The following is a 15,137-nucleotide window of genomic DNA, read 5'->3' as shown; positions in this document are numbered from 1 at the left end:
AGTGTTTACACAAACTACATTTTTGCTTAAAATTCTCACGCACATTTACTTTTCACTTATTTTATTTTGATTTTTACTTGTAATGGAGTATCTCTACATGAACATATTCAATCACACAATGAGCTGCACTGTAACCAGACAGACAAATAAGGAGGCATTCAGACTTCACAGATGGCTTCCCATGAACCGACGAGTGTGGGAGGGGGGGGGGGACAGCGCGGCTACAGTGTTGAAGGAATGGAGAGAATGACACTTGTGTGCCCGCTACTTCCTACTCTTGCACACGCTTTGTCTCGCACTTTGATGCATTCACACACTCAGCATGTGGACAAGGCAGACAGAGCATCACACAGCAGGTTAGTGTCTGCTTGCCTCTCTTTAGTGACTTAAACAAGCGTGTTTTTATGGTGTGTGTGCAGAGCCGTCCGTCACATGGTTTAAGGTTACAGTTTCCAAAAGTGAGATTTCATTTTGTAACGTCCGTGCTTTAATGTGCCAGAGTATTTACATTTAATACCACTTTCAGAGGAAAATATTCATTGGCAGAAGAAGAATATATAGCCTTTGAGATGTAATATTTAGATATGTATAATTATACCACCACCAAAAAAACATGCAAATTAGGAGAATTGGTTACGCTAAATTGTTCATAGGTGTGAATGTGTGTGTGAATGATTGTCTGTCTTTGTGTGTGGTCCTCCGATGAACTGGCGGCTTGTCCAGGGTGTAACCCTGCCTCTCGCCCATTGACTGCTGGGATAGGCCCCAGCACGACCCGTGACCCGGGTCGTGCTGGACAAAAGCGGTCGGGAAGATGAACCACAAGCCATAAGCTCTAAAACCGCTCAGTTCTCAGCTTTGTCAAAACGGTTCTAACCTAAAATGTTAATCAATGAAATAGTCAATATTTCAGTTTATTTACTGTCATGTAAAAAGTAATTACCGAACGTATTAAAGCCGTTCGATTATTACTGGAGGGGAAAAAAGTGCAAAATGTGCTTCTGAAATGAAGTGGAATAGAAGTGCAAAGTCAATGTATTGTAATATAACATATTACAGTGGCGTAATGGGTAGCGCTGTAGCCTCACAGCACAAAAGTATCGGGTTTGATTCCTTTCTGTCATTGGCGCCATGTTTCTGTTTAATGAGTACTTTGACTGTACATTTTTCAGATATTTGTGTAGTTTGTGGTCTTTGCTTTCAGAATGAGCGTTCCTGAACATCTGGCACCTTTGATCCCCCAAGCATCCGGATCCTCCGGCCAGACAAGGGAACACTCATCGGGCTGCTTGTCACCTCTGCTTTCCCTTTCTTCTCCCGTTGTCAAAAAGAAACCTATTCAAATCCCGTCCTTTGATGATAAGGGACTCATCTACGAAAAGCACCACTCAAGGCAGATTAGCATCGACAGGTAATTAAGACGGAGTCTATAGTCTCACTTCGGTGCTATATTATATTCATTGTTTCCCTCCTGTCTTCTCCGTTCCAGATCTTTTGTTCCAATTTGTTCCACTAAGACATCCAGACAACCCTCTTGGGGTAAATCATGTCAGCAGAACCGTGGAGAAAAGGCTGACCCGACTCTGACTGTCCCACCACCGAGACTGACTCCGTCTCCGACTTCACTTTGCAGAGGAATGAGTTTCGACAGCCCTGAAGGCAAACAGCCATCCCCTGTTGCCAAGGAAAGATGCGCCAGGTCAATTTCCATATCCAATGCTGCAACAGAGCCTGAGTCGAGCAGGCAGAGATCTTCAAATGAGGCCAAGCATCACGTTCTTGACCAGGAAACGTTAATTGACGTCACTCATTCTACACCAGGAAGCGGATATCCCAAAGAGTCTCAACATCCGACTCATTCCGAGTCCCAGAGACAGCCAGCCATGTCTGAGAAGAATTCGTTATCGCACGGAAAAGCTGGAGAATATAGTGCAAATCAGAAACCAAGGCTTCCCCCGAGAAATGTTAGCGTCAACGCAATTCCTAAACCCAATTCCTTCCTGAAACAAGAGCAAGGACGTACAGGTATACAGACATCTCTTCCAGACAGTCAAGGGATCAAGTTTGCAAATGTTCTGGATGAACTGACTGATCAGTCAAGCCTCAGCTTTCACAAGAAGCGTGGAGAGTATCCTCAGAATAGACTCGCGGGATTTGCCTCCAATGACAAATTGTGCGAACGCATGTTTTCTGAAAGAAGTGCGGCAATTAGAATTTCTCCCGACATTGAGAGCAGAAGAAGACAGTTTGGGTTCGACGGCGAGGCGAAAGCCGATACAACATTTCCGTCAGGCTCTTGTCTTGGGAGACCTCGGCAGGAAGCCGGTGTAAGGACAGTCACAGGATCTTCATCAAAATTCTCTCAGCAAACCAGAGCATCTCCAAATGTCAGGTCTCCTCAGAGGCACAGATTCTGGTCAAAGGCTCCGAGTGAAAGCAGCCAGATGGAGGTGAAGGGTGCAGGAAGTGACCCCAGCTGCGCTTCAATGGATTACAGCGGCCGGTCAAAAGGCGTCGATCCGAAAACCGAGGCTCCTCCCAGACTGAATCGATTTAAGGCACGTCCTGTGGCACAGGAGGTCTTTGCTTCTTTTGAAGGCACCGCATCAAAACTCACCGATTCAAGACCTGGTATTATATCACATAAACATCTGTTAGAGCCCGAGCGGCACCTTGGTCGAGATAAACCCCACGAGACAGTAAACCTCGGTGACACAGCACTCAATGAAAGGACCGCAAAGTTAACAAAATATCCCTCAACAGAATCCGCGGAAGCTCGGCCCCTCTGTCCGTTCAATACGGAGGCTGTCAGCAGCGGTTCGAAGGGGGGCTTAGCCCTGCCATCCAAGCCCCAGCATGGAGCGTACCAGACACCAGACATGACAACAACGGCCTCGCCTCCACTGCACCGAGCAAAATACTCTCCAGCAGATAGAGTATTCACCACAGACGGGTCAGAGGACCCCTGTTACGTCACCATGTACCGCCCAGATTCAGTCTATGTGGGTAAGTACAGAGTTCTCCAAACCAAACGGAAGGTCAAACTGTGCAAATGCCCTAAAAAAGCATGCATGGCATACATGGTTTACTGCTTTTAAAGGTGTTTAGAAAAGGAATTAAAGGGGGGGGGGGCTCGGCTGAGGGGGTGCTCAAAGGGGATAGCAGAGGGTTTCAAAGCGTCGCTCCTTATCAGCAGAGCAGCAGACATGGGGGCCCGGGGGGGGGCATTGGCTGCACTGGTTATCAGACTGCTATCAAAGTGACATGCGCACGGGGGGGGGGGGGGCACCACAACGCAGCGCTCAGCAGAGGCAGCCGCAGGCAAGCACGACAACAACATGCAGAATAAAAGAAGAGCCGACGTGACATATAACATAAAGAGGGCAGGATGGATAAAGCGGCTGTTGGTGGGAGGCTTGACTTCTTGTCTATAAGAAGAATGGATGGATAATGTAAAGAGGAATATGATTTTTTAGTCATTATAGTAACAGTGAGCAAAAAAACATGATCTTTTTCCTAAACAAAGGTTCTAAGCCTGAATCACGAAGAGCAAAAACGAAGAATCAACGAGACTTTGGTTGAAGATGTTTCTCCTCTCATCCAAGAGGCTTCTTCAGTTGTTGATGATGATGAATATATTTATTAGATAGAATGTTAGAGTACAAGTACAGTCAAACAGTAGCATGTATTACAGTACAAATACAGTCAAACATCCAGTCTAAGACAAGCATTTCAAAAAAGCCCTTGCGGTCTTGTTTCCGTTGAAAGTCTCTTAGTACATAAATCATCGACATTATTTTTTTTTTTTTTTTACAAATCTTTTTATTATTTTCTTATGAACACATAAAACATTGAAGTACAGCATTTACAAATACTCATACACATACAATGTACACATATCCATACACATAAATCATCGACATTTAACAATACAAATTTTACTATACAAATAAAAATAAAACCAATATTACATTACTCAATTGATGCAAAATAACAATAGAAATATAAAAATAATTTTACACCACAGATGCAAACTAACAATAAGTTCTGAGACCGGTAGCGAGTCCAGATATTTATACTCCTGTTGGAGCAGAAAACAAAGAAAGGACAATAAGACTCCTCAGGAGTCATTAGAATAGTATAGAATAGAATAGAATAGAATAGAAAAGGAACGGAAAGAATAGACCCCCCCCCCCCCCCCCCCCCGTTCTAAGATGGCTGCACTCTAGAGCTTTATAAACTACTACTTTTCCCGTTTGATCTAAACACCCTCCCTAAAACATAGTCTTTATCACTGAACGTGAAACTGATGCCACCAAAGTGTGGGGTTGGTGAAACTGCGCATGCGTACTGCATCTCCGCCCTCCTCTTCTTGTCGCCCTAGTAACGGTGAGGTTGGGCTCGCGGCCAACGAGAAGAAGAAGAGGAGAAGCCCCCCCCCCCCCCCCCCCCCCGATCAATCACATGACAACCCCCCCTCTCCTCGCGTCTGTGCGGATTCATCTCGGATATTCTTCAGACTCTTTCCCTCGCGCCGATTCGCCGGTTAATTGAACGGGACGCGGGTACCGGTAAACCGGTAAGTTGTCGTGGACGGCGGAGCCACCGGAAGCGGAACGATGCTAACGGCTAGCCGGTAGCTGCCGCTAGCCCTGAACGGAGACAATGGGAGCGGGGGGGGGGGGGGTGATGGAGCTCAACCGCGTGCGTTGCATTGAAACAGACGGAACATCATGATCGCCCCCCCACTAAGGAAACAGGTCGTAGCTTTGACGTCAACATAGCCTCGGTTGGGGGGGGTGACCTGCAGCCTCCGGGGGGGGGGGGGGGGGGGGGGGGCTCAGGGCTCGCAGCATCTTCTCAGCCTCCTTTCTTTACTCAGTCAAACTGGGAAAATAACAAAACGCTTCGTTCACTCGTGGGTCAAGTGTGGCCGCTCTGCTTGTCTTCAGGCAACGCTTTGATCTCCGGAAGCCTTTCATCGCTTTATCTCCATAACGCTCAGGTGATTTTGACTGATGTAGAAACTGCTTTGTTTTTGTTTGAATCTACGGGGCGTGTCCGTTTTGCTCAAGATAAGACGATCTGAATGTATGGATGTACATGAAAGGATGTATATATTGTCGTATTTTAAGATGTCGTCACCGTAGATTTAAGTATAAAGACGGAGAAGCCTCCGACGGCCCCTACCGACCTACTTCCTCGTGCGGCAGCAATTAATGAAATGAACTAAAACCGCTATTTTCACCCCCCCCCCCCCCCTGCTCTTGTCTTCTGCTCAGACATGTCCGACGTGGTTCCTCCGGAGGTCCGGCCCAAACCGGCCATCCCTGCCAAGCCCCCGAGCGTGTCGCCCTCCAGCCCCTTCCCGCCCCAGGGCTCCGGCGTTTCGGCTCACGCTCCGAGCGGCATCCCGGTGCCCGTCGGGACTCACGGCGCGAGTCAGGGTCACGCGGCGGCACACAACGGAGGTCACGGCCACGGCGGCTCCCACGGCTCCCGCGGCGGATCCACCCTGCTGGGGTACATCGGCATTGACACCATCATCGAGCAGATGAGGAAGAAGACCATGAAAACGGGCTTCGACTTTAACATCATGGTCGTGGGTAAGCGGGAGAAGGCGGCCGCGGGGGGGGGGGGGGGGGGGGCGATCGATCTCAGTCGCGTTTTAACCCCTTCCCTCCCGTGTCAGGCAACAGCGGTCTCGGAAAGTCGACTCTGATGAACACGCTGTTTAAGTCCCAGGTGAGCAGGAGGAGCGCAGGTTGGGCTCGTGATGAGAGGATCCCCAAAACGGCAGACGTCAAAGCCGTGTCTCACGGTGAGAAAGTGGGGGGGGGGGGGGGGCGCTGTGCTCCCTCAGAGGTGGCCGTTTTTTAAATAGCGTTTTTAATTGAACAGAAATCAACTATCTAACATGCTAAAGTCGCCATTCAATAATTATGCGATATATGCGGTGTAGAAGCCGCTTTGATTGGTCCTTTTCCTTTTTTTTTTTATGTCTTTGTCTTAGTCCTCGAGGAGGGCGGCGTGAAGATGAAGCTGACCGTTATCGACACGCCGGGCTTCGGAGACCAGATCAACAATGATAACTGGTTGGTTTTAGCGCCCCCCCCCCCCCCCCAAAATGGTCACCTTTAATACCTCATTTTAACAGAAATACAATTAAACTTTTTACCATATCAAATGAAACTGCAAGTTCAGGAGTGCGGCAATATTTGTAGCGCCCCAAAACTCTGGAGAATACGATCCTGCTGAGGTGGGGCTTCTCTTTCTGTTCCTTCTCTCTCTCCCAAAGTCATCTTTTTTTTTTTTTCTTTTCTCATTTGTCCTGCCACCTGCAGCTGGGAGCCCATTTCCAAGTACATCAATGAGCAGTATGAGAAGTTCCTGAAGGAAGAGGTCAACATCACGAGAAAGAAGCGCATCCCCGACACCAGGGTGCACTGCTGTCTCTATTTCATCTCCCCCACTGGGCACTCGTGAGTTAAACTTTATCAGAGCGAGAGAATCGTAACGTATTCACTCAAACCATCTTTAGATATCTGATCGTTCACACCGACGGGATCCTTTTCGGCTTCAGGCAAACAGAAGCGTTTGCTCGGTGATTTTTTTTCGACCGCTGTCTTATTCATTCGCTTTCCTTGTTTCCCCACTTTCCTGCCCGCGCCAGTCTTCGGCAGCTCGACGTCGAGTTCATGAAGCGTCTGAGTCACTCAGTCAACATTATTCCTGTCATTGCAAAGGCGGACACGATGACCATCGAGGAGCGGCAGGAGTTCAAGCAGAGAGTGAGTTCCTGACCTTTTGTAGCGACCTCTGCTGACAGTTCCTGAGAATTAACCTCATAAAGTCATCACTGGCAGGTTTTTCACTAACGGTGTTTGTATCTGTATTCTAATATTGGACAGGCCGCACTCTTTCCGGCACCGAAGCGATGACGACGCCCCCCCCCCCCCGTCCCCCCCCGGACGCGTTTTTGTCTCTGACTCTGCTTTGTGCTGTAGGTGAGGAAGGAGCTGGAGGCGGGTGGGATCGAGTTCTACCCGCAGAAAGAGTTTGACGAAGACATGGAGGACAAGAGCGACAACGACAAGATCAGAGTAAGACCCTCTGTCCCTTCGAACGCATTTGCCGGGTGATAATCAGACAAATTCAGACATTAGCATGTCGCGTGTGTTTTTGGCTTCGTCTCGCGAAGCCTCGTGTGACGTCCTTCATCACGTTTGACGCTAACGGATGTCTCTGTGCGCAGGAGGCAATGCCCTTTGCTGTGGTGGGCAGTGACAAAGAATATCAAGTCAATAGCAAGCTCGTCCTGGGCAGGAAGACAGCGTGGGGTATTGTGGAAGGTGCATTTCTTAATAATCAGCATTTATGGTTGCTTTTGCCATGGAAAAGATTTTTTTATGAGTAAAAGACTTGACAAAATGATTTTGTTCATTTGCAGTTGAAAATCCAAACCATTGCGAGTTTGCTCTGCTGAGAGATTTCCTGATCAGGTAAAGTATACTTTCGGATTGATTGTTAAAATTCCATATTCACCGCAGGTGTAACGGTGAAATGAACATAAAACGAACAGGGCAGCAGCACACAGAGAGCGCAAAACCTCCGCCAAGCAGCTCATTCTCCTAATAATTCAGATTTACACCATCGTCATGGTGACGTGGACGGACAGACAAGCAAGCCCCGCCTCGGCGGAGGTAATTAGTTCCATGGCCCCCCCCCCCCTGTGGAGAACATTAAATTCCTGGGCATCCACATCTCCTCTGACCTCTCCTGGACACTCAACACCAGACACCTGGTGAAGAAGGCCCAGCAACGGCTCTTCTTCCTCAGGAAGCTGAAGCGGGCTGGACTCTCCTCTGTGCTGCTTGCAAACTTCTACCGGGCCACGATAGAGAGCATCCTGTGTCTCAGTGCGACCGTGTGGTACGGCAGCTGCACGGCGCAGGACAGGAAGGACCTATCCCGGGTGGTGAGGACAGCTCAGGGGATTGTGGGTCACCGTCTGCCTGATTTGGACTCTGTTTACATCTCCAGAGTCCAGAGGAGGGCCAGACGCATCTCCACAGACCCCACCCACCCGGGCCACAGACTGTTTGTCCCGCTTCCATCAGGGAAGTGGTTCAGGACAATAAGAAGCAGCACTACGAGGCTCAGAAACAGCTTCTTCCCCCGAGCTGTGAAAGCAGTCGTTCCCTTGTAGCGATCTGGGACGCTTTATGCCGGCCCTGTTGCTGCTGCTGCTATTTTGCACTTTATGCCGGCCCTGCTGCTGCTGTTGCCATTTTGCACTACTGCCTGTGATTCTCACTCTCTCTGTGTGTATATATATTGTTTCTTAAGAGAGAGAATTTAGTTTGTTATGATGTGTGCCTTAAGCCGTGGGCCTTCTCACGATTTTATTATGCTCGCATAATGACAATAAAGTATCTTGAATATTGAATCTTGAATCTTGATTGGATAATCTGCCGATCAATTTCAAGATTTACTGACTAATCCTTTGTTATTTAAAGTGGCAGAAAGTAACGACGAGTTAAAATGTCACTGTGCCCAAAATAGAAGCCATTCAGACGAAGCTGTTTTCATATTCATGGCTGAGCACATTGAGAATCCAATCCGAAGAGGCAGCCTATCGGCGTGACTTACAAAAAAAGATCCATATGATCGATATGCGTTTAACAACATTAAAACTCTCATGCAGATTTCTTCATACGTCTTCTGCACACCTAGAGGTCCATGCTTCTGCATCTCTCATTCGCAGGTCTCACCTCCAGGATCTGAAGGAGGTGACCCATAACATTCACTACGAAACCTTTCGTGCCAGGAGACTCAACGAGAACGGAGGCCTGCACCCCATGGCCTCCAACGGCACTCAGGAAAGCAACCTGTAGCGAGTCAGTCAGCAGGGAGAGCAGTGCAATGAACCGGGTGCACGTTGTATTCATTTTTTCTGATTAAAAACTTCAAAGCCACGCTTCCTTCCCAAAAGCCATCTCTTTTTTTTTTCTTTTAAGTTCTCTGCAGTGACTGTTCATTTGGAGAAAGAATTCCTGTGGTGTCACCGTCAGGAGGACGAAAGGGACAAACCTGTTCCTCTCAAGTTGTTATTTCTTTTTGTTTCATTTCTAGTCCTGGTATAGGTACAAAGACTGAGTCAATTCCTTCTGATTTCATAGCCCCGAGTCATTTCTAAATCAGCGTGTAACTGTCCCACCACTTGGTGGCAGCACTCTGCCATGTTTGAAAAGGGATGGCTAAAGAGTGAGCGAGAAACAGCCGCAGTTAATCCCATTAAAAGTTAAAAACTTTTTTTTTTAACACGCCCGATAACTTAAACCAAAAGTTCTTGTGTTATTATTCCACATCAGTTTATTTATGGAACTGCAAGCATGTTTACAGATCAGAAACTCATTATTGATCCTGTTCTATCTCCACGTTAGGACTAAAATGCCAAAGCTGCAATTAATTCAGTCTTTAAAAAATTTATTACCAATGTTTTTTTGTTTTAAGTTATGATTATTAAACAAGCATAAATGTTGTGAGATTTTTGAAATGAAATGTGATGTCTGCAACCCAAGCGATAGTCGTTGTTTCAGTCAAAGGTTTCAAGCAGAGAATTTGAAACTGTTTACATGTGCATGCCTGTGTCCATGGCGACTGTTTGCTACACACGTCGCTGCAGCTTGGCAACTATTTCCCACCTGTGTAATGCGTACAAAAATGTGTTGTATCATGATGTATTGGGCCACGGTGATAAACGTGTGTTATTTCATTGACGGCCATTATTATGGCCACACATCACTCCTCCCTTTGAATGAGTAGAATTTTTCATTGTACATTTATTTAAAATCGTTTTTCCCCGCAAATGCTGTGACACATTGAAATATAATTTTCAATCTTAATCTGTTTATAGATTTATGTCTCATTATTAATGTTATTCTTTATTTAATAAAAGCCCATTTCAAAAAAGTCCAACATGATGATGTGATATTTTCCTCTGTCACAGCGAAGAGTACGTGAAAAGTCCCTTATGGATTTTTATAAAACCAAGTTGGAGGGGTTTGGCATGTGACAAAGAAGAACTATTATGTTTCAAACTGGATCCAAATTGTGAAGTTTATATGACATGACTCTCAGAATCAAGAACGATGTAGAAAAAATAGAGAACCTTGAGAAAAATAAAGGGTTTATAATATAGTTCAGGGGTGGGCAAACTTTTTGACTCGCGGGCCACAATAGGTCCTAAAATTTGACAGGGGGGCCGGACCAAGAACAGATGGATGGAGTATTTGTGTGAGCTAAATGACTGAATGACACATGAAAGCTATTACATGAAAGGATTTGGCCTTTTACAGGTAGCATTACAGGGAAAAGGTCAAAAGAATGAGGTTTAATTATAATACAATTATATTTAATGATATAATTTGGACAAGTTTGGCGGGCCGGATTAAAAAGACCAACGGGCCGCATATGGCCCCCGGGCCTGGGTTTGCCCATGTCTGATATAGTTAGTAGTTTTGGTTAATTAAAAAATGACTTTCACATAGATGGTCTGCAAAACCACTATACCACAAAATATCTAGTCCTACTACTCTGGAATGAAGTTGAAGGAGCCGTAACATGTAACTCTAAACTATGTGAACTAAACCTAAGTTTCACAAAATATTAAGAGAACCCAAAGTGGTATAAAATATAAACTCTTCACAAACAACATGCTCCTCACTGGTGCAAAAGCATCTGCTTTTGCGTGTTGCAGCCTCACAATCTGCTGCAGAATTTACCAAATCTGCCATTCAATAAATGGACTGCTATGGGGGGGGGGGTATATTGATGGAATATTGTAGCAGGCAGATAACGGCATCCTCCACACCAACGCCTGCCCCGATATGCAAACTGCAGACAGTCCTGGGCATGTTGCTCCTGTGGTCTGAGGATGAGGACGAGCTGCTCAAATAGACTACAGTTGCTCTATTTATCTCAGAGTGCTGCGATTGTTCTCTGTCTGACAGAGAGTTGCGATACAGATTTGCTGTACAAGATGAAGAGTTCCTGCAGCTGTCCTTTTGGCAGTGCAGCTGAATCGGTCTCTTTCTGAGAAAGAACTCTGCTGCCTGTCCAGGTGGTCAGGGTTATCCAGAAAAGATACGTTTGTTCATAGTCCTCCACTCTACCACAGCTTCCATAGCGTCCGCTTTGCAGCCAACCACAAAGCCAGTCTCCCCAGCAGACTGCAGCAGAGAACAGTGCACTGAAGGCTTTGAAATCTCCCTGTAGCGTTGTCCGATGGGGATACCCCCCCCCCCCCCCCATCTAGCATGGGGGTAAGAGCTCAGCAAGGTTACGCCAAAAGCGAGGGTTATCTGTGGCCATGTCTTCTGCTGCCTTCGGGGTCTCTTATAGTGCTTTGTAATATTGTTGTGGCGTCAGCATCTTCCCCTTTAGCATATTTTCCATTTGCTCTCTGGCCATAGTGCGGCTGGAGTAAAGTGTCATACGTACAGCTTTCTGTACAAACACGTAGAGCAATGAGGGCGTGTCAAGTTCTGCCACACGCTCTGATGCCTCCTTCGCGTCATTGACGTGGAGGTATTCTTTAATGAAGGCTTTCGACTTATTTTCTACCTGCGCCGCATTCAAGCTAGATGTTGATAGTGAATCCATGTTTTTGTTTCCTTGTTCACCTCTCGGTGATCTCGAGGTTGCTCATCAAGTTCAATGTCGATGTTTAGTTTCTCCTTGCTCTTCCTTTTTTGGCTTTTCTGTCTTTTACATTAATGCACCATCAAGGCTAACTAAAGGCAAAAGCCAAGTAATCGATTCGCCTCTACTCTGTACGTTTTATATGTCTAACTCTACTTTGAACCAGTAGAAAAGACGCACTCAATCGCCTTGCCACTTCATCCATCTTGCGAGTCGCAGGTTTCGCTGGAGCCTGTCCCAGCGGACTGTGGGTGAGAGGCGAGGTACAACCGTGGCCAAGCCGCCAGTTGCGTCACCAGCGCATCGCGGGACCACACAGACAAATCCCAAAGAGCAAAAAGCGACGAGGCGTTCAAGTTTTAATTGAAGACATTTCACCTCTCAACCAAGAGGCGTCTTCAGTTCTGAGGGACTGGTCCAGATGCTTATACCCCTGTTGGAGCAGAAAACAGAGAAACAAAGAAGGGACCAAAACCACAAAGGCAATCAGACTCCCCAGGAGCATGAGCGTTCTCTTTATGAATGCTAATGCTTTTTTTTCCCCCCCATACAAGGGTTCCAAAACAATAGTGCTACCCTTTTGAAAAATGTCAATGGTGGAAGCATTATGCTACAATGTCGCCTACCTGGATTTGTTCTCTCTAGAGGACTTTGCTAACCTCAAGGCATTTTTCATCGCACTGCCCACCCTTGTCTGGTGTGCGTGACGGAGAGAAACGCACAGAGCAAGAGAGAGCAGAGCTATAAACCTGGTATGGACATACAGTATAAATACACATACAGAAAGCAGGTATGGGGATGAGCTGTGACGCAGTATATACTGGTCTGAGGAATTATCCTTGAGGACGGAAACACTTTAACGCTTGGAATTCCATTATCTTCCCCCTGCTGGTCTCCTGGGGAACTGCAGTCTCACGCAGTGATAGTGATGAACAAAATGGCAGTCTTGTATAACACTGTACTGTCAGGAGACTGATGTAAACCAGACCATATATATTGTTTTTATTTATGTGATAAATTACATTTTTATGGAGATGTGAAATAAAAATGTCATTATCTTGTAAAATAAAAAAAAATAAAAAAAATCACAGCGTAAAGACATTCCAAATAACAATGCGTGAGACTTTTCTCATTTCAGGTTTGCAAATCATTAAAGTGAAGCCCCATTCAAGGTGAGAAAATATACAGAACTGATGAAACCCACAGTCCACTGACGCACAGCCTGCAAGCTAACAATCACACCACTCTTTAGCTAACATAACATTTTTCATCTGACTCCTCCCCATCGTATAACTCCTCCCCCTCAGCCGCTTCGCCTGTCGGTCGCGTCCAAATCACGCCCCCCCCCCCCCCCCTCCCTCGTCATGCTAATGGTCTGCTCCCTGCTGTCCCTTGTTCCAAGGAGCGGGCTCCGCGAGGTCGTTTCAACCACGCTGCAGTTTCGCTACCTCACCAGAGGCGCTGCTGCTCTCAGAAGATCCGCTTTACCCCTTTCGGATTATTCATACGAACCGGTTTATTCTGTCCTGGAGCTGTTCATACCTACCGTGTCGGCTTTAGCTACCGACCTCAACACCGAACGCACCCGTTCGTCAAAACCCACCGGACTCCGTCGACCAACCCGCCACCGACGGCTGAGCTGACGTCGGTGCTTTCGTCGGTGCGTTCGATCGTGTGCGAAAAGAGGAGGAGCCTCTTGGTGAACGAAGGCGGAGCGCGGTCGGTTGAGTCTGCGGCTGCGAAACTACACAGTTTTCGCGCAGTTCACTTGTTTTTGCCGTTTTGCGTGTGGAATCCGGTGGACCGATAGCACATCCCGATCTCCACGGTTCGGACGCTTCGAGGTCTCGGGAGAGTTCGACGGCGGTTCGAGGAGGAGACGGTCTGGTCTCAGGACGGTACCCGACCATTGTGGCAACCTTGCTCGGCGGCGCAGAGAGTCGGTGAGTGGCGGTATTGCAGCTAGCATGCTAGCCAAGTTTGTCCCACTGCCACAGTATAATAGAGAGGTATAATATAACTGGAATTCGCCTCTTTGAATACATACAATTTGTCATTTTTTGATTGAATATTTTTTATTGACTTGGAAGTTTCTACACTGACCTGTATAGAATTGGATAGAAAGTTAGCGACTGCAGCTAACATTCACCTTGATGTTAGCTTTATAGATAGACTGTCAATGATTGACAGTCATTAATTACATATTTTAACAAGTATCATACATCACAGATGATTCTATTCAGAATTGTTATATTTCTTACGGAGGTGAGCTAGTGAGTTTCGCAATTGCTTCAGTGACATTTTAGACATCGCTCTTTTGGAATGATAATGTTTTGTGGAAACTTGTATCATCTCCTATGCACATAGCCCCCCCCCCCCCCTGGTGCTTTTTGTGGCTGATTGACACAAGTTCTATGCCTGCTAAAGAACGAGGATTTGGGTGGCACGGTCGCGCAGTGGATAGCGCTACACTGGGTTTAAATAATATCTGTGCAGTTTGTATGTTCTCCACATGTCATGTAGGTTTTCTACGGTTTCCTTCCAGCTCCAAAAAACATTACATCGTCCGTAGTGTATGAGCGTGTGTGTCGGTGGTTGTCTGTCTGTGTGTGGCCCTGTGATGCATTGGCGACGCATCCGAGGTGTACCTCGCCTCTCGCAGGCTGAGATAGGCAACAGCAGACCCGTGATTTGCAAGAAAATGAATAGATGGATTTGGAGGAAGATTGACAAGAAAAGGACTTGGTTCTGTGAGATTTCCTCACATCCTGATGTCATTAGGCCGATTTCAGAATAATCAGCCAACGTTAACATATTTCAGTTAATAAACCAGCTTGGAGACCTTCTGCTGTATTTGTATCATATTGACATTTCTGTGGTACAACCCTCCAAATTCAGTGAGGTGACGGCTGTGGTAGTGCTAAAGCATGCTTCAAGCACTAAAAGCTCACTGAAGAGGTGAGAGTTTCGGGAAGAAGCAACAATGAAGAAAGTGTTGTTGTTTTGTTAAATGTCAATTTTGAGGAATTTTGAGGAAATAGAAAGTTAATAAATGACATATTTAGATCTTGTACTTGGATAACACTTTTTCTTTTAAATACTAAGTGCATTTAGTGAAGATAGAGTATTGCCAAATTGGATCTGAAAACTAATTTGGCACATTAATGGCACAGAAGCTGCAGCATCCTCTACAGTAAAATCCCCCTCGTGGTCTAAAGTGGTACAGCCCAGTAATTTTCCATGCGCCATACTGTTTTTGGAAGTGGGTGTGGCTTAATAGAAATTGTAATACAGCAGTTTTGCAGATCTTTCCTTTGCCTTGGCTTGTGATTTTTTTTTAAAGAGAAACATTTTCCATCTATTGCATTCCTGTTAAAGTGTTGTAAAGACAAGTGACCAATCAATGCGTTTGCTGTGCAATCCTGAGAACT

The 15,137-nt window shown here is 46.3% G+C and overlaps 2 protein-coding genes across 3 annotated transcripts in view; both read left to right on the top strand.

Moving 5' to 3' along the window:
* Positions 1-2,963: 2,963 nt before the first annotated feature.
* On the top strand, positions 2,964-8,897 carry septin3 (septin 3). 2 transcript variants are annotated; one of them, XM_068750561.1, is made up of 10 exons: positions 2,964-3,006; positions 5,283-5,606; positions 5,693-5,821; positions 6,014-6,095; positions 6,345-6,482; positions 6,674-6,791; positions 7,008-7,103; positions 7,256-7,352; positions 7,451-7,502; positions 8,768-8,897. In XM_068750561.1, exons 1-10 carry the CDS (start codon positions 2,979-2,981, stop codon positions 8,895-8,897), a joined length of 1,194 nt encoding a protein of 397 aa, XP_068606662.1. In that variant the 5' UTR covers positions 2,964-2,978. The 2 variants fall into 2 exon arrangements, with proteins under 2 accessions (XP_068606662.1, XP_068606661.1); XM_068750560.1 differs by lacking the exon at positions 2,964-3,006 and having other exon boundaries at positions 5,285-5,378; positions 5,472-5,606.
* Positions 8,898-13,533: 4,636 nt separating this feature from the next.
* Positions 13,534-15,137, top strand: part of atf7ip (activating transcription factor 7 interacting protein) — a 29,158-nt gene continuing 27,554 nt past the window's right edge. Inside the window, exon 1 of the mRNA XM_068751114.1 lies at positions 13,534-13,649. The gene's annotated coding sequence lies outside the window, so the exon portion shown is untranslated. The remainder of the gene's footprint in view (positions 13,650-15,137) is intronic.

This window comes from Brachionichthys hirsutus, chromosome 17, assembly GCF_040956055.1.
Source record: "Brachionichthys hirsutus isolate HB-005 chromosome 17, CSIRO-AGI_Bhir_v1, whole genome shotgun sequence".
In the NCBI taxonomy this organism is placed as follows: Eukaryota; Metazoa; Chordata; class Actinopteri; order Lophiiformes; family Brachionichthyidae; genus Brachionichthys; species Brachionichthys hirsutus.
Note: the sequence above shows the minus strand (reverse complement) of the source record. Positions and strands in the feature narration are given on the sequence as shown.

What these genes read in the sequence shown, in the direction of transcription:
- septin3 (XM_068750561.1), top strand. Translation starts at nt 2,979, where the DNA reads ATGTACCGCCCAGATTCAGTCTATGTGG. An exon ending in GGCAGGAGTTCAAGCAGAGA is followed by an intron (nt 6,792 to 7,007) that starts GTGAGTTCCTGA and finishes TTTGTGCTGTAG; the next exon opens with GTGAGGAAGGAGCTGGAGGC. An exon ending in GCGACAACGACAAGATCAGA is followed by an intron (nt 7,104 to 7,255) that starts GTAAGACCCTCT and finishes CTCTGTGCGCAG; the next exon opens with GAGGCAATGCCCTTTGCTGT.